Source organism: Scyliorhinus canicula, chromosome 6 (assembly GCF_902713615.1).
Source record: "Scyliorhinus canicula chromosome 6, sScyCan1.1, whole genome shotgun sequence".
Classification (NCBI taxonomy): Eukaryota; Metazoa; Chordata; class Chondrichthyes; order Carcharhiniformes; family Scyliorhinidae; genus Scyliorhinus; species Scyliorhinus canicula.
Window position 1 is genome coordinate 157,473 of NC_052151.1, and position 22,596 is coordinate 180,068.

Below are 22,596 nucleotides of genomic sequence, written 5' to 3' on the forward strand. Positions count from 1 at the left end.
GAGACCCCACCCCCAGATAGAGAGAGAGACCCCACCCCCAGATAGAGAGATCCCACCCCCAGATAGAGAGAGAGAGACCCCACCCCCAGACAGAGAGACCCCACCCCCAGACAGAGAGACCCCACCCCCAGACAGAGAGACCCCACCCCCAGACAGACAGACCCCAACACGACAGAGAGACCCCACCCCCAGATAGAGAGACCCCACCCCCAGATAGAGAGACCCCACCCCCAGATAGAGAGACCCCACCCCCAGATAGAGAGACCCCACCCCCAGATAGAGAGACCCCACCCCCAGATAGAGAGATCCCACCCCCAGATAGAGAGATCCCACCCCCAGATAGAGAGAGAGGCCCCGCCCCCAGATAGAGAGAGAGAGAGAGAGGAAGAGACCCCACCCCCAGATAGAGGGGGAGAGACCCCAGCCCCAGATAGAGGGGGTGAGACCCAGCCCCAGATAGAGAGAGAGACCCGCCCCCAGATAGAGAGAGAGACCCCGCCCCCAGATAGAGAGAGAGAGACCCCGCCCCCAGATAGAGAGAGACCCACCCCCAGATAGAGACCCCACCCCCAGATAGAGAGAGGGAGAGACCCCGCCCCAGATAGAGAGAGAGAGACCCCAGCCCCAGATAGAGAGTGAGAGACCCGCCCCCAGATAGAGAGAGAGAGACCCCGCCCCCAGATAGAGAGAGAGAGACCCCGCCCCCAGATAGAGAGAGAGAGAGAGAGACCCCGCCCCTAGATAGAGGGAGCGAGACCCCACCCAGACAGAGAGACCCCACCCCCAGACAGAGAGACCCCACCCCCAGACAGAGAGACCCCACCCCCAGATAGAGACCCCGCCCCCAGATAGAGAGAGAGAGAGATCCCACCCCCAGACAGAGAGACCCCACCCCCAGACAGAGAGACCCCACCCCCAGACAGAGAGACCCCACCCCAGATAGAGAGACCCCACCCCCAGACAGAGAGACCCCACCCCCAGATGGAGAGACCCCACCCCCAGATGGAGAGACCCCACCCCCAGATGGAGAGACCCCACCCCCAGATGGAGAGACCCCACCCCCAGATGGAGAGACCCCACCCCCAGATAGAGAGACCCCACCCCCAGATAGAGAGAGAGACCCCGCCCCCAGATAGAGAGAGAGAGAGAGGGGGAGAGACCCCACCCCCAGATAGAGAGATGAGAGACCCCACACCCAGATAGAGAGAGGGAGAGACCCCACCCCCAGATAGAGAGAGAGAGAGAGGGGGAGAGACCCCAGCCCCAGATAGAGAGATGAGAGACCCCACACCCAGATAGAGAGAGAGAGAGAGAGGGGGAGAGACCCCAGCCCCAGATAGAGAGATGAGAGACCCCACCCCCAGATAGAGAGAGAGAGAGACCCCGCCCCCAGATAGAGAGAGAGAGCCTCCGCCCCCGGATAGAGAGAGAGAGACCCCACCCCAGATAGAGAGAGAGAGACCCACCCCCAGATAGAGAGAGAGACCCCACCCCCAGATAGAGAGAGACCCCGCCCCCAGATAGAGAGAGAGAGACCCCTCCCCCGATATAGAGAGAGAGAGACCCCACCCCCAGATAGAGAGAGACCCCACCACCAGATAGAGAGATCCCACCCCCCAGATAGAGAGAGCAGAGACCCCACCCCCAGATAGAGAGATCCCACCGCCAGATAGAGAGAGAGAGACACCACCCCCAGAAAGAGAGATCCCACCCCCAGATAGAGAGAGACTCCACCCCAGATAGAGAGAGAGAGACCCCACCCCCAGATAGAGAGATCCCACCCCAGATAGAGAGAGACTCCACCCCCAGATAGAGAGAGAGAGACCCCACCCCCCAGATAGATAGAGACCCCACCCCAGATAGAGAGAGAGACCCCAACCCCAGATAGAGAGAGAGAGAGAGACCCCTCCCCCAGATAGAGACCCCCACCCCCCCCAGATAGAGAGAGAGAGACCCGCGCCCAGATGGAGGGAGAGAGAGAGACCCCACCCCCAGATAGAGAGAGAGAGACCCCGCCCCCAGATAGAGAGACCCCGCCCCCAGATAGAGAGAGAGAGAGAGACCCCACCACCAGATAGAGAGAGAGAGAGAGAGACCCCACCCCCAGATAGAGAGACCCCACCCCCAGATAGAGATAGAGACACCCCACCCCCCAGATAGAGAGAGAGAGAGACCCCACCCCCTAGATAGAGAGAGAGAGAGAGAGCCCCCACCCCAGATAGAGTGACCCCACCCCCAGATAGAGAGAGAGAGACCCCGCGCCCAGACAGAGAGAGAGACCCACCCCCAGACAGAGAGATCCCACCCCCAGATAGAGTGACCCCACCCCCAGATAGAGAGAGACCCCACCCCAGATAGAGAGAGAGACCCCCCCCCAAGATAGAGAGAGACACCAGCCCCAGATAGAGAGTGAGAGACCCCGCCCACAGATAGACAGACCCCCCCCCAGATAAAGAGAGAGACCCCCCCCCAGATAGAGAGTGAGAGAGACCCCACCCCCAGATAGAGAGAGAGACCCCACCCCAGATAGAGAGAGAGAGACCCCGCCCCCAGATAGAGAGACCCCATCCCCAGATAGAGAGAGAAACCCCATCCCCAGATAGAGAGAGAGAGACCCCAGCCCCAGATAGAGAGACCCCATCCCCAGATAGAGAGAGAGAGAGACCCCACCCAGATAGAGAGACCCCATCCCCAGATAGAGAGAGAGAGAGAGACCCCAGCCCCAGATAGAGAGAGGGAGACCCCACCCCCAGACAGAGAGACCCCACCCCCAGACAGAGAGACCCACCCCAGACAGAGAGACCCCACCCCCAGACAGAGACCCCACCCCCAGACAGAGACCCCGCCCCCAGACAGAGAGACCCCACCCCCAGATAGAGAGACCCCATCCCCAGATAGAGAGAGAGAGAGAGACCCCACCCCAGATAGAGAGAGAGAGAGACCCCCCCCCCCCCCAGACAGAGAGACCCCACCCCCAGACAGAGAGACCCCAACCCGACAGAGAGACCCCACCCCCAGATAGAGACCCCACCCCCAGATAGAGACCCCACCCCCAGATAGAGAGACCCCACCCCCAGATAGAGACCCCGCCCCCAGATAGAGAGACCCCACCCCCAGATAGAGAGAGAGAGACCCCACCCCCAGATAGAGAGACCCCACCCCCAGATAGAGAGAGACCCCACCCCCAGATAGAGAGACCCCACCCCCAGATAGAGAGAGAGACCCCGCCCCCAGATAGAGAGAGAGAGGGAGAGACCCCACCCCCAGATAGAGGGGGAGAGACCCCAGCCCCAGATAGAGGGGGAGAGACCCCAGTCCCAGATAGAGGAGAGACCCCGCCCCCAGATAGAGAGAGAGTGACCCCACCCCCAGATAGAGAGACCCCGCCCCCAGATAGAGAGAGAGAGAGACCCCACCCCCAGATAGAGTGACCCCACCCCAGATAGAGAGAGAGAGAGACCCCGCCCCTGATATAGAGAGAGAGACCCCACCCCCAGATAGAGAGAGACCCCACCCCCAGATAGAGAGATCCCACCCCCAGATAGAGAGAGAGAGACCCCACCCCCAGATAGAGAGATCCCACCCCCGATAGAGAGAGAGAGACTCCACCCCCAGATTGGGCAGCAGGGTAGCATGGTGGTTAGCATAAATGCTTCACAGCTCCAGGGTCCCAGGTTCGATTCCCGGCTGGGTCACTGTCTGTGCGGGAGTCTGCACGTCCTCCCCGTGTGTGCGTGGGTTTCCTCCGGGTGCTCCGGTTTCCTCCCACAGTCCAAAGATGTGTGGGTTAGGTGGATTGGCCATGCTAAATTGCCCGTAGTGTCCTAATAAAAGTAAGGTTAAGGGGGGGGTTGTTGGGTTACGGGTTATAGGGTGGATACGTGGGTTTGAGTAGGGTGATCATGGGTCAGCACAACATTGAGGGCCGAAGGGCCTGTTCTGTGCTGTACTGTTCTATGTTCTATAGAGAGAGAGAGACTCCACCACCAGATAGAGAGAGAGAGATCCCACCCCCAGATAGAGAGAGAGACCCCACCCCCAGATCGCGAGAGAGAGAGAGAGACCCCACCCCCAGATAGATAGAGAGAGACCCCACCACCAGATAGAGAGAGAGAGAGACCCCACCCCCAGATAGAGAGACCCCACCCCCAGATAGAGAGAGAGAGAGAGATCCCACCCCAGATAGAGAGAGAGAGGGAGCCTCCACCCCCAGATAGAGAGAGAGAGAGAGAGATCCCACCCCAGATAGAGAGAGAGAGAGAGACCCCTCCCCCAGATAGAGAGAGAGACCCTACCCCCAGATAGAGAGAGAGAGAGAGAGATCCCACCCCAGATAGAGAGAGAGAGAGACCCCACCCCCAGATAGAGAGATCCCACCCCCAGATAGAGAGAGAGACCCCACCCCCAGATAGAGAGAGAGAGAGACCCCACCCCCAGATAGAGAGAGAGAGAGAGTGACCCCACCCCCAGATAGAGTGACCCCACCCCCAGAGAGAGAGAGAGAGACCCCACCCCCAGATAGAGAGAGAGAGACCCCACCCCCAGATAGAGAGAGAGAGACCCCACCCCCAGATAGAGTGACCCCACCCCCAGATAGAGAGAGAGACCCCACACCCAGATAGAGACCCTACCCCCAGATAGAGAGAGAGAGACCCCACCCCCAGATAGAGACCCCACCCCCAGATAGAGAGAGACCCCGCCCCAGATAGAGAGAGAGAGAGACCCCACCCCCCAGAGAGAGACCCCACCCCAGATAGAGAGAGAGAGACCCCGCCCCCAGATAGAGAGAGAGAGAGAGACCCACCCCCAGATAGAGAGAGAGACCCCGCCCCCCAGATAGAGAGGGAGAGACCCCACCCCTAGGTAGAGAGAGAGAGACCCCCACCCCCAGACAGAGAGACCCCACCCCAGACAGAGAGACCCCGCCCCCAGATAGAGAGATAGAGACCCCACCCCCAGATAGAGAGAGATAGAGACCCACCCCCAGATAGAGAGATAGAGACCCCACCCCCAGATAGAGAGAGAGACCCCGCCCCCAGATAGAGAGGGAGAGACCCCACCCCCAGATAGAGAGAGATAGAAACCCCACCCCAGATAGAGAGAGATAGAGACCCACCCCCAGATAGAGAGAGAGAGACCCCGCCCCCAGATAGAGACCCCGCCCCCATATAGAGACTCCGCCCCCAGATAGAGAGAGAGAGAGACCCCACCCCTAGGTAGAGAGAGAGAGACCCCACCCCCAGACAGAGAGACCCCACCCCCAGACAGAGAGACCCCACCCCAGGCAGAGAGACTCCACCCCCAGACAGAGGGACCCCACCCCCAGACAGAGAGACCCCACCCCCAGACAGAGAGACACCACCCCCCAGATAGAGAGAGTGACCCCACCCCTAGATAGAGAGAGAGACCCCACCCCCAGACAGAGACCCCGCCCCCAGATAGAGAGAGCGAGACCCCACCCCCAGACAGAGAGACCCCACCCCACAGATTGACAGCTCCCCCAGCCATTCAATATCCCAAATCCCAACCCATCCACCCCCCCCCCCACAGCCAGCTCCCCTCCCACAGCCACCAATTTCCCCACACCATCTCCCTACCCCACAACCTCCGCCTAACCACCTAACCAACATCCCCCACCCGCGCACAGTGACTCCCCCACGCCCTGCTCACCAACCCAGCCGCATGCCACCCTCTGCCCACAGTCTCCCCCTGCTCAAAGCCCCCCCCCCCCCCCGGACTCACCCAAACATGGCGGCTGTCTGCTTGGTGTGCAGTTGGGCCTGTGTCGGAGTGCTGGTGGACAGTAGAATATCAGTGCCGCCTTTCTCCCAGTCGAAGGCCTCGTTCTCAGTGATGTTGCGCTCTTTGCTGCTATTCTCTAATACTGACATTATCAACTGTAGAGATGAAAGGGAGGGAGGGCAATCAGCATGGAGGCACAGCGGCAAACCTTTATAAACCTTCCCAAACACCCTCCCCTCACAACCACCCAAGACATCCCCCGCCCTCCCGCAAAATCAGCCTCCCCCCTCAACCTGTTCCTCTGAGTCAGGTGTCTGGGGACAGGGGGAGGGGATAGAAAAGGGCTCCAGTGGCGGGCGGAGTGAGGAAGGGGGGGGATGAGAGAGCCAGGGAGAGGCTGGTCAAGGCAGGGGCGGGGCTGACTGTGGGTGGGGCCTGCCAGGGGCGGGGCTGACTGTGGGCGGGGCCTGCCAGGGGCAGGACCGGTTGGGGTGGAGCAGAACATGGGCAGCACCAGCTGAAGCCGATCACGGGCATGGCTGACTGTGGGTGGGCTGGTCGGGGTGCGGCAGATCATGGGCAGGGCCAGTTGGGGGTGCGGGCATGCGGGGACAGGGCTGGTCTGGGATAGAGCCTGTTCGGGTACACTGAGGGATAATTCAGAATGTCCAATTCACCTCACCAGCACGCCTTTCCGAATTTGTGGGAGGTGATGGAGAAAGCTCTTTAATGAAAGTACTCCTCAATCAGCTGTAGACGTTGCCACGCCAATAGGGTAGCAGCACAAGAAGCTTCACAGATAGGAGCTGGAGTGAAGATCCACAAGTCGGAGACCGCCAAAAACAAGTCTGCAAGAGGAGAACTGTGTCATCGATGTGTGCAAGTTGGACACTTAGCGGGAAAATGGCTGGAGTAGAGAAAATCAGTGCAAAAAGAGCCCAATTGCCAAAGGTAGCCAAGTCAAAATGGAAGTGGATTCAGGAGCGGCTGTATCACTGATACCGGAGACAATCTATAACCAGGAGTTAAAGCAGGTGCCATTCAAACCATTAAAGGTTATCCTTCAGAACCATTAAAGGTTATCCTCTTCCGAAGAGGTCGTACCACTAAAAGGATACATTACGGTGAAAGTAAAAGGATAAACAGCAGAGGTACCTGTCCACGTTGTCCTGCTTTACTCAGCAGAGCATGATTGGAAAAAATCAAACAGGGGAGCGGTGAATCGACTGACCTGCAACCACAGGTGGAAAAGTATAAAAAGATGTTTGAAGACTTATGGGCTCAATGACAGCAGTTGAAGTCCAACTCAGAATTCGGCCAAACTGGATGTCAAAACGTTTCAAAGCCAGAACCGGACTGTCCACCTTCAGGCTGAGGTGGATGAGAAAGACTAGTCCAAACAGTAGTTACTGAAGCAGTTACTACAAGTGATTGGGCTGCACCAAACGTTCCTGTACTAAAACCAGATGGTTCAGTTAGGATATGTGGATATTTTCAGGCAATAGACTGGGTATTGTGCACAGATCACTATCCACTGTTGCTGATTCAAGACTTGTTTGCTGGACTTTCTGGAGCACAGAAATTTCATAAAATTGATCTATCTCAGGCGTATTTCCAAATGAATGTGGCTGCAGAATTACAGCTACTGCTCACTACTGTGACGCACGGAGGCCTGTTCCAATGCAGGAGAATTCCATTTGGAATAACATCTGCTGCTTCAGAGAACACAGATCAAATTCTGAGAGCGCTAAATGGTGTACAATGTCATCGAGATGACATTCCAGTTCAAGAGAACAAGAGCACTTGAAGAAGAGGGAGACTAATTCAGATCCAGTTTCTGATGAATCTTCAGCACCAATGGTGACAGATATTGATGTCTTCTTGCCGACCCTTCACTAACAAGTATGATTGTCCACCTAAGAAACTCTGTGTTCTGGTCATGTGTTCTGTGGGTCAACTCAACTCAAGGACTGCAGCTATTCAAGAAGGTGGTGGTGTTGCCCCGCTGTAGTCCCTGAGGTGTAGGTACACCCACTGTGCTGTTAGGGAGGGAGTTCCAGGATGTTGCCCCAGCGACAGTGAAGGAACGGCAATCTATTTCCAAGTCAGGGTGGTGAGTGGCTTGGAGGGGAACCTCCAGGTGGTGGGATTCCCAGGTATCTGCTGCTCTTGTCCTTCTAGATGGTAGAGGCCATGGGTTTGGAAGGTGCTGTCTGAGGAGCCCTTGGTGAGTTACTGCAGTGAATCTTGTAGATGGTACACACGGCTGCCACTGTTCATCAGTGGTGGAGGGAGTAATGTCTGTGGAAGGGGAGCAATCAAGCGGGGCTGCTTTATCCTGGATGGTGTTGAGCTTCTTGAATGTTGTTGGAGCTGCACTCACCCAGGCAAGTGGAGAGTATTCCATTACACTCCTGACTTATAGTGGACAGGCTTTGGGGGAGTCAGGAGGTGAGTTACTCACTGTAGGATTCCTAGCCTTTGACCTGCCCTGGTAGCCACAGTATTAATATGGCTGGGTCCAGCTCAGTTTCTGATCAATGGTAACCCCCAGGATGGTGACTGTGGGGGATTCAGCGATGGTAATGCCGTTGAATGTCAAGGGGCGATGGTTAGATCCTCTCTTGTAGGAGATGGTCATTGCCTGGGGCTTGTGTGGTGTGAATGTAACTTACCGCTTGTCAGCCCCAAGCCTGGATATTGTCCAGGTCTTGCTGCATTTGGACAGGGACTGCTTCATTATCTGAGGAGTTGTGAATGGTGCTGAACATTGTGCAGTCAGCCGCAAGCATCTCCACTTCTGACCTTATGATGGAAGGGAGGTCATTGATGAAGCAGCTGAAGATGGTTGGGGCCGAGGACACTACCCTGAGGAACTCCTGCAGTGATGTCCTGGAGCTGAGATGATTGACCTCCAACCACCACAACCATCTCCCTTTGTGCCGGGTATGACCCCAACCAGCGGAGCGTTTCCCCCTGATTCCCATTGGTTCCAGTTTAGCTCAGGCTCCATGATGCCGCACTCGGTCAAATGCTGCCTTGATATCAAAGGGCAGTCACTCTCACCTCACTTCAAAAGTTTCTGTCTTATTTCCGTTGGTGAGGATTGTCACAGGCATCTTGTGATGGAGGAGTCTGAGGACACTGATGGATTTCTCTGGACATTACTCGGGTGGTCCCACAGCCGCTTTGTCTCCTTTCTTGAAGATGGTGGCGATGACAGCATCCCTGATGTCGGCAGGAATTTCTTCCCTGGGTTCCCATCCACTCCTGCGGCTTTTCCATTCTTCATGTGTTTAATGGCGGTTTCAACGTTGTCCACACTTGGTGGGAGCCCAAGATCATCTTTGACGAGGAGTTGGGCGATTTATGGTTGTGTCACGGTTTGGAAGTGTTCTCTCCATTGAAGGCTGACGTTTTCTATCGCTAAACAGGGTTCCATCCTTACTCCGGTTTGAGGCCTCGGGTAATTGCCTTAGGGGCACTGAAGAAGCCCCAGTGTCCTGCTCGTCAGCGAGGAGTTGCAGCTCCTTAGCTTTCTCAGTCCACCATTGGCTCTATATTTCCCTAGTTCTTCTTTGTACCTCCGTCTTGGCGAATTAATGGAACTTTCCTCTTTGCCTTATTGGTTATGTTGTTTTGCCAGGTGCGGAGAGCTTTCCTCTTCTTGTCAATGATGAGTTCCTTCCATTTCTAGATGTGTTTTCACGACTTTGAAATGACAGAAGATTGGAACGTTCGAAGGTGGAAAAGAAAGACTGAAATTGACTCTATTCATGTTACAATTGCATGCTTAAATGTAAAATATGTATCTTATAGCGCATTAGTGGTGTTCGGTAATGAGCAGTGTTTAGCATTGAAAGGCTTTGGAAAATGAAGCCATATTTTCGTATTGCTGGGGAGTAGGTAACTAGGGGCATTGTGTTTAGTTTAGTAAGATGATGTAGTTAATGGAAGGAGCCAGGGGCTGAAGCATTCAGGTGTTGAACTTTGGATTTCAGTTAAAGATCTGTCTGTGAACGGGCTAGAAGTTTCTCTCAAAGTAGTCTAGTTAAAAAAGATTTAGCCTGCGAACAGGGGCAGCACAGTGGTTAGCACTGTCGCGTCACAGCTACAGAATTCCAGGTTCGATTCCCGGCTTGGGTCACTGTCTGTGTGGAGTCTGCACATCCTCCACGTGCGTGCGTGGGTTTCCTCCGGGTGCTCCGGTTTCCTCCCACAGTCCAAAGATGTGCCAGTTGGGTGGATTGGCCATGCTAGATTGCCCTTGGTGTCCAAAACAAGGTCAGGTAGGGTTACTGGGTTGCGGGGATAGGGTGGAGGTGTGGGCTTGGGTAGGGTGCACTTTCCAAGGGCCGGTGCAGACTCGATGGGCCGAATGGCCTCCTTCCGCACTGTAAATTCTATGATTCTAATTGGATGGTGTGGTCATTCCCATCGAACTAGTCTTTCCTGGTCTTGTCGCCCGATGGTTTCTTCACAGTTTGAGGTGATGACTGTCTGCACCTCTTCCAGTTTTCCTCCACTCCATTAGAATGGACATGGTGGGGATTTTGGTGATGACATTGTTGGATCCTCACTCACATGCCTGGCTCTTGAAACCACTCAACGTTGATCTTTTTTCTGAGCGGTTTCTTCATCTTCCGCTGAGGAGTAGATGTGCCGCTGGTCTGTCCAGCCGTCACCTGCTCTCGTTATCACTTTGGTGATGAGTGGTCTCGGGATCAGAAGATCGCAAAGTGGATCCTGTGCCAGTGCTTTGATCGGGGATGTTTCCAGGAAGTCTTGAAGTTGCCTTTTTGGAAGAACAGCGTGATAGTGATGAGAAGCTGGGGTTCTGTGCATTTGTTGAGCAGGGAAACTCAATTGGAGTTGCATTTCCCAACACTTTTCTCTCCGATGGTTCCTTCCCAGATTTTTGAATCCTTTCCAACCCTGGCGTTGAAGTCCCCAAGGAGGATAATCTTATCTTCCTTCGGAATATTGGAGAGGATGGTGTCAAGGGTGGAGTTGAAGCCTCCTTTGGACTCATTATTGGCATCAAGGGTTGGTACGTGGGCACTCACGAACATTGCCTGCTGGTTCTTGGCAAGTTGTAGACGGGGGGTTGGGTGGGGGGGGGGGGGGGGGGGTCATGAGGCGCTCGTTGATGCCAGCAGGGAGCTCTGATAGTTGGTTGACGAGTCTGTTCTTGATGACAAAACGTATTCCATGTGTTCTGGGCTGAGTCCCTGGTTTTCCTCTCCTGATGAAAGTGTAACCACCCCCACCTTCCCTAAGCTGCTCTGCAGGTCTCCGGTTGGGCAGTCAAGTCAATGTTGAAGTGCTTCAGTTCACGGGTAACTCGGACAGTTCTCCGGACCGGCGAGGTGGTGCCATAGTGGTATTGTCAGCGGACCCAGAGTAACTGCGCTGGGGTCACAGGTTGTGCAGATGGTGGAATTTGAATTCAATAAAAATCTGGGATTAAAAGTCGAATGAGAACCCTGAAACCATTGTCGATTGTCGTAAAAACCCACCTGGTTCACTAATGCCCCTTCGGGAAGGAAATCTGCCGTCCTTACCCCTGTCAGCATCAACGGGGCCGAGGTGGAGATGGTTAGCAGTTTCAAATTCCTAGGGGTGCACATCTCCAAAAATCTGTCCTGGTCCACCCACGTCGACGCTATCACCAAGAAAGCACAACAGCGCCTATACTTCCTCAGGAAACTAAGGAAATTCGGCATGTCCACATTAACCCTTACCAACTTTTACAGATGCACCATAGAAAGCATCCTATCTGGCTGCATCACAGCTTGGTATGGCAACTGCTCGGCCCAGGACCGCAAGGAACTTCAGAGAGTCGTGAATACCGCCCAGTCCATCACACGGACCTGCCTCCCATCCATTGATTCAATCTACACCTCCCGCTGCCTGGGGAAAGCGGGCAGCATAATCAAGGATCCCTCCCACCCGGCTTACTCACTTTTCCAACTTCTTCCATCGGGCAGGAGATTCAGAAGTCTGAGAACACGCACGAACAGACTGAAAAACAGCTTCTTCCCCACTGTCACCAGACTCCTAAATGACCCTCTTATGGACTGACCTCATTAACACTACACCCTGTATGCTTCATCCAATGCCAATGCTTATGTAGTTACATTGTGTACCTTGTGTTGCCCTATTATGTATTTTCTTTTATTCCCTTTTCTTCCCATGTACTGAATGATCTGTTGAGCTGCTCGCAGAAAAATACTTTTCACTGTACCTCGGTACACGTGACAATAAACAAATCCAATCCAATCCAATCCCGTCCTTAACTGGTCCGGCCTACATGTGACTCCAGACCCACAGCTATGTGGTTGACTCTTAACTGCCCCGTGAAGGGTAATTGGGGGAGGACAATAAACGCTGGCACAGCCTGTGACGTCCATGTCCCATGAACAAATTTTTAAAAAGGAGATGTTCTGCTCGTTATCCATGAGGTTCGTACATTTCAGGTTCCAAAATTCAGGTCAGCTTTAATTTTCTGACCCCAGGTAGATGAGCTGCTGGATGTGGTTTTCCAGCCAAGTTGGATATGGAACAGACTATTTTTAGGGCACCTTTTGCATCCCTTTCCCCAGGTGGGATGAGCAGAGGGAATCCTGGTGAGGGCTGCTGAATCAGGAAGGAAGCTGCTGAAACATTCTCCTGTTCCTCTTCCAAGAGGGAGACGATGGGATAAAGCTGCACTGCCTGTGTGTCGGTCCGAAGCTCGGGACATCCTGGTGCTGCTCCCGTCACCACAGGGCTTGTGTGTGCGTGGGGGGGGGGGTCCCGGTTGAAATTTACAAGGCGTATGCAGACCTGCTGGGCCCCCTGTTAGTTAGGCCCTTCAACGAGGCGGGGGGGGGGGGCTTTGCCCCTGACGATGTCTCGGGCGCTGATCTCCTGGATCCTTAAGCGAGACAAGGATCCCCTGAAGTGTGGGTCATACAGGCCGATCTCACTCCTGAATGTGGACGCCAAGTTGTTGGCTAAGATTTTAGCCACGAGGATAGAAGATTGTGTGCCGCAGGTTATCCACAAGGATCAAACGGGTTTGTGAAGGGGAGGCAGCTGAACACTAATGTACGGAGGCTCTTGAACGTTATTATGATGCCGGCGGTGGAAGGGGAGGCGGAGATAGTGGTGGCGCTAGATGCGAGAAGGCCGTTGATAGGGTTGAGTGGGGGTATTTGTGGGAGGTGCTGGAAAGGTTCGGGTTTGGGGAGGGGTTTGTCAGTTGGGTGAGGCTATTGTATGAGGCCCCAATGGCGAGTGTGGCCACGAATAAGAGGTCGGAGTATTTTTGACTATACCGAGGGACGAGGCAGGGGTGTCCCTTGTCCCCCCTACATTTTGCGCTGGCAATTGAACCCCTGGCTATGGCGCTGAGGGAGTCGGGGGATTGGAGGGGGCTGGTCCGAGGTGGGGAGGAGCACCGAGTGTCGCTCTATGCGGATGACCTATTGTTGTATGTGGCGGACCCGGTGGGGGGAATGCCGATGGTGATGGGGATTTTCCGGAAATTTGGGGATTTCTCAGGGTATAAGCTTAACTTTGGGAAAAGCGAGCTGTTTGTGGTACACCCGGGGGACCAGGAGGGGGGGATTGGTAGGCTCCCACTGAAAAGGGCGGAGAGGAGCTTCAGATACTTGGGGGGTCTAGGTGGCCAGGAGCTGGGGGGCCTTGCATAAGCTAAACCTCACAAGGCTGGTGGAGCAAATGGAGGAGGAGTTTAAGAGGTGGGACATGCTGCCACTGTCTCTGGCGGGTAGGGTGCAGTCAGTCAAGATGACGGTGCTCCCGAGGTTTCTGTTCCTGTTCCAGTGCCTCCCCATCCTTATCCCAAAGGCCTTTTTCAGGCAGGGTAACAGGAGCATTACGGGGTTTCGTGGGCACACGGGACTCCAAGGGTGAGACGGGTGTTCTTGGAGCTGGGCAGGGATGGGGAGGGGGGGGGGGGGGCTGGCGTTGCCCAATCTCTGTGGGTATTATTGGGCTGCCAATGCAGCGATGGTGCGTTAGTGGGTAATGGATGGGGAGGGGGCGGCATGGAAGAGGCTGGAGATGGCATCCTGTGTGGGTACGAGCCTGGAAGCGCTTGCAACGGCGCCGCTGCCGCTCCCTCTGACGAGGTATACCACGAGCCCAGTAGTGGCAGCTAGCCTCAAGATTGGGGGGCAATGGAGGCGGCACAGGGGGGAGGTGGGGGCCTCGATGGGGTCCCCGATACAGGGGAACCACCGGTTTGTTCCGGGGAGAATTGATGGCGGGTTCCTGAGTAGGCACAGGGCAGGTATCAGGAGGCTGGGGGACCTGTTCATAGATGGGAAGTTTGCGAGCCTAGGTGAGCTGGAAGGGAAGTTCAGGCTCCCCCCGGGGAACACCTTTAGGTACATGCAAGTAAGGGCGTTTGTCAGGCGGCAGGTGGCGGGGTTCCCCCTGCTGCTGCCACGTGGGGTTCAGGACAGGGTGCTCTCGGGGGTATGGGTTGGAGAGGGGAGGATCTCGGAAGTGTACCAGGTGAAGCAGGAGGTAGACGAGGCCTCGGTGGAGGAGCTGAAAGATAAATGGGAGGAGGAGCTGGAGGAGGGGACGTGGGCGGATGCCCTAGAAAGGGTGAACTCCTCCTCTTCGTGTGCGAGGCTTAGCCTCATACAGTTTAAGGTACTGCATAGGGCTCATATGACCGGGACAAGGATGAGCCAGTTTTTTGGGACTGAGGACAGGTGTATTAGGTGCTCAGGGAGCCCAGCAAACCATGTCCACATGTTCTGGGCATGCCCAGCGCTGGGGGACTTTTGGAAGGGCGTAGCAATGACGGTATCGAGGGTGGTAGGATCCAGGGTCAATCCAGGCTGGGGACTCCCAATATTTGGGGTTGCAGTGGAGCCGGGAGTGCAGGAGGTGAAAGAGGCCGGTGTTCTGGCCTTTGCGTCCCTAGTAGCCCGGCGGAGGATTCTTCTTCAGTGGAAGGAGGCCCCCAAGCGTGGAGGCCTGGATCAACGATATGGCGGGGTTTATTAAATTGGAGAGGGTGAAATTTGCCCTAAGGGGGTCAGTGCAGGGGTTTTTCAGGAGGTGGCAACCATTCCTAGATCTCCTGGCAGAACGGTAAAAACAAAAGGTCAGCAGCAGCAGCAACCCGGGGGGGGGGGTGTCTCTTTGTTTTTGTTTTGGGTTGAATATCTGTTTTTTGCCAATGACGGGCGTTAATTTATTGTTTCTCTTTTGTATTTACGGCGGGGGGCAGGTTCTGTTTTTTTTTGTTCTTAGAATTTTCTGTTATTGTTTTCATTTTTGTGAAAATGTGAAAATTTGAATTAAAATTATTTTTTAAAAATAATAATCTGGTCGGGAATGTCGGGGTGATGGTCAGTAATTTTCAGATAACACAGAAATTGGTGGTGTGGTAAACAGTGACAAGGAAAGCCTGACATTACAGGAAGGAACTGACGGGCTGGTTAAATGGGCAGAACAGTGGCAAATTTAAGTTCACCCTGAAAAGTGTGAGGTGATGTATTTTGAGAGGACAAACAAGGCAACGGAAATATTCAATGACTGTGAGGAAGTAGAGAGGGCCAGAGGGATATTGCTGTGCCTGTCCATTGATCCTGGAAGGCAGCAGGACAGGTAGACAAGGTGGTTAAGGCAGCATATGGGATACTTGGCCTTCATGAACCGGGGAATAGAATGGGCAGCATGGTGGCACAGTGGTTAACATTGCTGTTTCGGTGTCAGGGACCCGGGTTAACACTGCTGTCTCACAGTGCCAGGGACCCGGGTTAACACTGCTGTCTCACAGTGCCAGGGACCCGGGTTAACACTGCTGTCTCACAGTGCCAGGGACCCGGGTTAACACTGCTGTCTCACAGTGTCAGGGACCCGGGTTAACACTGCTGCCTCACAGTGCCCGGGATCCGGGTTAACACTGCTGTCTCACAGTGCCAGGGACCCGGGTTAACACTGCTGTCTCACAGTGCCAGGGACCCGGGTTAACACCCCTGTCTCACAGTGCCAGGGACCCGGGTTAGCACTGCTGTCTCACAGTGCCAGGGACCCGGGTTAACACTGCTGCCTCACAGTGCCAGGGCCCCGGGTAAACACTGCTGTCTCACAGCGCCAGGGACCTGGGATAACACTGCTGCCTCACAGTGCGAGGGACCCGGGTTAACACTGCTGTCTCACAGTGCCAGGGACCCGGGTTAACACTGCTGTCTCAGTGCCAGGGACCCGGGTTAACACTGCTGTCTCAGAGTGCCAGGGACCTGGGTTAACACTGCTGCCTCACAGTGCCAGGGATCCGGGTTAACACTGCTGTCTCACAGTGCCAGGGACCCGGGTTAACACTGCTGTCTCTCAGTGCCAGGGACCCGGGTTAACACTGCTGCCTCACAGTGCCAGGGACCCGGGTTAACACAGCTGTCTCACAGTGCCAGGGACCCGGGTTAGCACTGCTGTCTCACAGTGCCAGGGACCCGGGTTAACACTGCTGTCTCACAGTGCCAGGGCCCCGGGTAAACACTGCTGCCTCACAGTGCCAGGGACCCGGGTTAACACTGCTGTCTAACAGTGCCAGGGACCCGGGTTAACACTGTTGCCTCACAGTGCCAGGGAGCCGGGTTAACACTGCTGTCTTACAGTGCCAGGGACCCGGGTTAACACTGCTGTCTCACAGTGCCAGCGACCCGGGTTAATACTGCTGTCTCACAGTGCCAGGGACTTGGGTTAACACTGCTGTCTCACAGTGCCAGGGACCCGGGTTAACACTGCTGTCTCACAGTGCCAGGGACTTGGGTTAACACTGCTGTCTCACAGTGCTAGGGACCCGGGTTAACACTGCGACCTTACAGTGCCAGGGACCCGGGTTAACACCGCTGTCTCACAGTGCCAGGGACCCGGGTTAACGCCGCTGTCTCACAGTGCCAGGGACCCGGGTTAACACTGCTGTCTCACAGTGCCAGGGACCCGGGTTAACACTGCTGCGACACAGTGCCAGGGACCCGGGTTAACACTGCTGTCTCACAGTGTCAGTGAGCCGGGTTAACACTGCTGTCTCACAGTGCCAGGGACCCGGGTAAACACTGCTGCCTCACAGTGCCAGGACCCGGGTTAACATTGCTGACTCACAGTGCCAGGGACCCGGGTTAACACTGCTGTCTCACAGTGCCAGGGGCCCGGGTTAACATTGCTGACTCACAGTGCCAGGGACCCGGGTTAACACTGCTGTCTCACAGTGCCAGGGAGCCGGGTTAACACTGCTGTCTCACAGTGCCAGGGAGCCGGGATAACACTGCTGTGTCACTGTGCCAGTGAGCCGGGTTAACACTGCTGCCTCACAGTGCCAGGGAACCGGGTTAACACTGCTGTCTCACAGTGCCAGGGATCCGGGTTAACACTGCTGTATCACAGTGCCAGGGAGCCGGGATAACACTGCTGTCTCACTGTGCCAGTGATCCGGGTTAACACTGCTGTCTCCCAGTGCCAGGGAGCCGGGTTAACACTGCTGTCTCACAGTGCCAGGGACCCGGGTTAACACTGCTGCCTCACAGTGCCAGGGACCTGGGTTAACACTGCTGCCTCACAGTGCAAGGGACCCGGGTTAACACTGCTGTCTCACAGTGCCAGGGAGCCGGGTTAACATTGCTGTCTCACAGTGCCAGGGAGCCGGGTTAACATTGCTGACTCACAGTGCCAGGGACCCGGGTTGAATTCCAGCTTTGGGTGACTGCCAGTGGGGAGTTTTCAGTTTCTCCCCGTGCTTATGTGTATTTCCACGAGAACAGAGAACATTACAGCGCAGTACAGGCCCTTCGGCCCACGATGTTGCACCGTCCTGTGAAACCCTTCTAAAGTCCCTCTACACTATTCCCTTATCGTCCACATGCCTATCCAATGACCATTTGAATGCGTTTAGTGTTGGCGAGTCCACTACTGTTGCAGGCAGGGCATTCCACGCCCTTACTACTCTGAGTAAAGAAACTGCCTCTGACATCTGTCCTATATCTATCTCCCCTCAATGTAAAGCTATGTCCCCTCGTGCTGGACATCACCATCCGAGGAAAAAGGCTCTCAATGTCCACCGTATCTAATCCTCTGATCATCTTGTATGCCTCAATTAAGTCCCCTCTTAACCTTCTCTCTAACGAAAACAGCTTCAAGTCCTTCAGCCTTTCCTCATAAGATTTTCCCTCCATACCAGGCAACATCCTTGTAAATCTCCTCTGCAGCCTTTCCAATGCTTCCACATCCTTCCTATAATGCAGCGACCAGAACTGCACACAATACTCCAAATGCGGCCGCACCAGAGTTTTGTACAACTGCAACATGACCTCATGGCTCCGAAACTCAATTCCTCTACCAATAAAAGCTAACACACCGTACGCCTTCTTAACAACCCTCTCAACCTGGGTGGCAACTTTCAGGGATCTATGGACATGGACACCGAGATCTCTCTGCTCATCCACACTACCAAGAATCTTACCATTAGCCCAGTACTCTGCCTTCCTGTTATTCCTTCCAAAATGAATCACCTCACACTTTTCTGCATTAAACTCCATTTGCCACCTGTCAGCCCAGCTCGGCAGCTTATCTATGTCCCTCTGTAACTTGTAACATCCTTCCGCACTGTCCACTACTCCACCGACTTTAGTGCCATCTGCAAATTTACTCACCCATCCTTCTACGCCCTCCTCCAGGTCATTTATAAAAATGACAAACAGCAACGGCCCCAAAACAGATCCTTGTGGCAAACCACTAGTAACTGGACTCCAGTCTGAACATTTCCCATCAACCACCACTCTTTGTCTTCTATCAGCTAGCCAATTTCTGATCCAAACTGCTAAATCACCCTGAATCCCATGCCTCTGTATTTTCTGCAATAGCCTACCGTGGGGAACCTTATCAAATGCTTTACTGAAATCCATATACACCACATCAACTGCTTTACCCTCATCCATGATCAGATGGCTAAATTGCCATTTCCACAGATGTGCAGGTTAGGCGTGGTTGCATGATAATGTGGGGGAGTGAGCCTCGGTACGGCTCTTTCAGAGGGTCAGTGTCGGCTCGATGGACGAATGGTCTCCTTCTGCACTGTGGGGACTCTGTGTTAAGAGCAGGGAGGTTACGCTGGAGCTGGTGAGGTGTACAGTTCTGGTCACCACACAATAGGAAGGACGTGATTGTACTGGAGGGGGTGGAGAGGAGATTCACCAGGATGCTGCCTGGGATGGAACATTTCAGTGATGAGGAGAGGCTGGTTAGACTGGGGTTGTTTTCCCAGGAGCTGAGCAGACTGAGGCGGACCTGACTGAGGTGTAAAAATTCTGAAGATAGGTTGGATAGGACAACATCTCCCATTTGGTCGAGGCCAATGACCCTGCCGGGGGGAGGGGGGTGGGGGGGGGGGGGGGGGGTGCTGAGAAATGGGCATCACAGGGACGATGGGCTGAAGGGCCTCATTCTAAGGTGTAAAACTCTGACTCCCTCGGGACTCCCATTCCCCTCACTCACCCTCCCCCCCCACCTCGCCCTCCCGCCTCATATTGACTGACGAGACCGTCCAATCCCTCCCCTTCCCCACACACAGCATGAAGAGGGCAATTCTACGTACCTGGTAATCTGGTTTGGTAAAGTAATCGAGGACAGAAACGTGATCGAGGAAACTTTGAAATTCAGACGGCATATGTTTCAGCAGCATTCGGTGATCGTACTTTTCCTTAATGAGTCCAACCTGTTCCTGCAATGAGAGGAAACGGCACAAATGACGATTCAGATATAGAAATACATGCACACGGTCGGGAGGTGACACTGGTTTAGCCTGCACTGGAGCACTACTGGAGAGCAGCACAGTGAGAGATGAAGTTTGGGGACTGAGGGAGCTTTGCCTCAGTCATCCTGGGCAGCAGGGTAGCATGGTGGTTAGCACAATTGATTCACAGCTCCAGGGTCCCAGGTTCGATTCCCGGCTTGGGTCACTGTCTGTGCGGAGTCTGCACATCCTCCCCCGTGTGTGCGTGGGTTTCCTCCGGGTGCTCCGGTTTCCTCCCACAGTCCAAAGATGTGCGGGTTAGGTGGATTGGCCATGATAAATTGCCCGTAGTGTCCTAAAAAAAGTAGGGTTGAGGGGGGGTTGTTGGGTTACGGGTATAGGGTGGATACGTGGGTTTGAGAAGGGTGATCATTGTTCGGCACAACATCGAGGGCCGAAGGGCCTGTTCTGTGCTGTACTGTTCTATGTTCTATGCCTGGACTGCAGCACAGTGTGAGGGTTAGAGTTTGGGGACTGAGGGAGCGCTGTCTGGGACGGCAGCACAGTGTGAGGGTTAGAGTTTGGGGACTGAGGGAGCGCTGTCTGGGACTGCAGACAGTGTGAGGGTTGTAGTTTGGGGACTGAGGGAGAGCTGCCTGGGACTGCAGCACAGTGTGAGAGTTGGAGTTTGGGGACTGAGGGAGCGCTGCCTGGGACTGCAGCACAGTGTGAGGGTTGGAGTTTGGGGACTGAGGGAGCGCTGTCTGGGACTGCAGCACAGTGTGAGGGTTGGAGTTTGGGGACTGAGGGAGCGCTGCCTGGGACTGCAGCACAGTGTGAGGGTTGGAGTTTGGGGACTGAGGGAGCGCTGTCTGGGACTGCAGCACAGTGTGAGGGTTGGAGTTTGGGGACTGAGGGAGCGCTGCCTGGGACTGCAGCACAGTGTGAGGGTTGGAGTTTGGGGACTGAGGGAGTGCTGTCTGGGACTGCAGCACAGTGTGAGGGTTGGAGTTTGGGGACTGAGGGAGCGCTGCCTGGGACTGCAGCACAGTGTGAGAGTTGGAGAATGGGGACTGAGGGAGTGCTACCTGGGACTGCAGCACAGTGTGAGGGTTGGAGTTTGGGGACTGAGGGAGTGCTGCCTGGGACTGCAGCACAGTGTGAGGGTTGGAGTTTGGGGACTGAGGGAGCGCTGCATGGGACTGCAGCACAGTGTGAGGGTTGGAGTTTGGGGACTGAGGGAGCGCTTCCTGGGACTGCAGCACAGTGTGAGGGTTGGAGTTTGGGGACTGAGGGAGAGCTGCCTGGGACTGCAGACAGTGTGAGAATTGGTGTTTGGGGACTGAGGGAGAGCTGTCTGGGACTGCAGCACAGTGAGAGGGTTGGAGTTTGGGGACTGAGGGAGCGCTGCCTGGGACTGCAGCACAGTGTGAGGTTTGGAGTTTGGGGACTGAGGGAGCGCTGCCTGGGACTGCAGCACAGTGTGAGGGTTGGAGTTTGGGGACTGACGGAGCGCTGCCTGGGACTGCAGCAGAGTGTGAGGGTTGGAGTTTGGGGACTGAGGGAGCGCTGCCTGGGACTGCAGCACAGTGTGAGGGTTGGAGTTTGGGGACTGAGGGAGCGCTGTCTGGGACTGCAGCACAGTGTGAGGGTTGGAGTTTGGGGACTGAGGGAGTGCTGCCTGGGACTGCAGCACAGTGTGAGGGTTGGAGTTTGGGGACTGAGGGAGCGCTGTCTGGGACTGCAGCACAGTGTGAGGGTTGGAGTTTGGGGACTGAGGGAGAGCTGCCTGGGACTGCAGCACAGTGTGAGAGTTGGAGTTTAGGGACTGAGGGAGCGCTGTCTGGGACTGCAGCACAGTGTGAGGGTTGGAGTTTGGGGACTGAGGGAGTGCTGCCTGGGATTGCAGCACAGTGTGAGGGTTGGAATTTGGGGACTGAGGGAGCGCTGTCTGGGACTGCAGACAGTGTGAGGGTTGTAGTTTGGGGACTGAGGGAGTGCTGTCTGGGACTGCAGCACAGTGTGAGGGTTGGAGTTTGGGGACTGAGGGAGCGCTGTCTGGGACTGCAGCACAGTGTGAGGGTTGAAGTTTGGGTACTGAGGGAGTGCTGCCTGGGACTGCAGCACAGTGTGAGGGTTGGAGTTTGGGGACTGAGGGAGCGCTGTCTGGGACTGCAGCACAGTGTGAGGGTTGGAGTTTGGGGACTGAGGGAGCGCTGTCTGGGACTGCAGCACAGTGTGAGGGTTGGAGTTTGGGGACTGAGGGAGAGCTGTCTGGGACTGCAGCACAGTGTGAGGGTTGGAGTTTGGGGACTGAGGGAGCGCTGCCTGGGACTGCAGCACAGTGTGAGGGTTGGAGTTTGGGGACTGAGGGAGGGCTGCATGGGACTGCAGACAGTGTGAGAGTTGGAGTTTGGGGACTGAGGGAGCGCTGCCTGGCACTGCAGCACAGTGAGGGGGTTGGAGTTTGGGGACTGAGGGAGCGCTGCCTGGGACTGCAGCACAGTGTGAGGGTTGGAGTTTGGGGACTGAGGGAGCGCTGTCTGGGACTGCAGCACAGTGTGAAAGTTGGAGTTTGGGGACTGAGGGAGTGCTGCCTGGGACTGCAGCACAGTTTGAGGGTTGGAGTTTGGGGACTGAGGGAGCGCTGTCTGGGACTGCAGCACAGTGTGAGGGTTGGAGTTTAGGGACTGAGGGAGAGCTGTCTGGGACTGCAGCACAGTGTGAGGGTTGGAGTTTGGGGACTGAGGGAGTGCTGTCTGGGACTGCAGCACAGTGTGAGGGTTGGAGTTTAGGGACTGAGGGAGAGCTGTCTGGGACTGCAGCACAGTGTGAGGGTTGGAGTTTGGGGACTGAGGGAGCGCTGTCTGGGACTGCAGCACAGTGGGAGGGTTGGAGTTTGGGGACTGAGGGAGTGCTGCCTGGGACTGCAGCACAGTGTGAGGGTTGGAGTTTGGGGACTGAGGGAGCGCTGTCTGGGACTGCAGCACAGTGTGAGGGTTGGAGTTTGGGGACTGAGGGAGAGCTGCCTGGGACTGCAGCACAGTGTGAGAGTTGAAGTTTGGGGACTGAGGGAGTGCTGCCTGGGACTGCAG

General features: G+C 55.4%; 1 protein-coding gene across 1 annotated transcript in view; it reads right to left on the bottom strand.

Moving 5' to 3' along the window:
- LOC119966901 (tau-tubulin kinase 1-like) overlaps positions 1-22,596 on the bottom strand; it is a 57,647-nt gene that overhangs the window by 10,247 nt on the left and 24,804 nt on the right. The window contains exons 4-5 of the mRNA XM_038798857.1: positions 19,364-19,489; positions 5,743-5,897 (exon numbers count right to left, since the gene is read on the bottom strand). Coding sequence (XP_038654785.1) covers positions 5,743-5,897; positions 19,364-19,489 — 281 coding nt within the window. The remainder of the gene's footprint in view (positions 1-5,742; positions 5,898-19,363; positions 19,490-22,596) is intronic.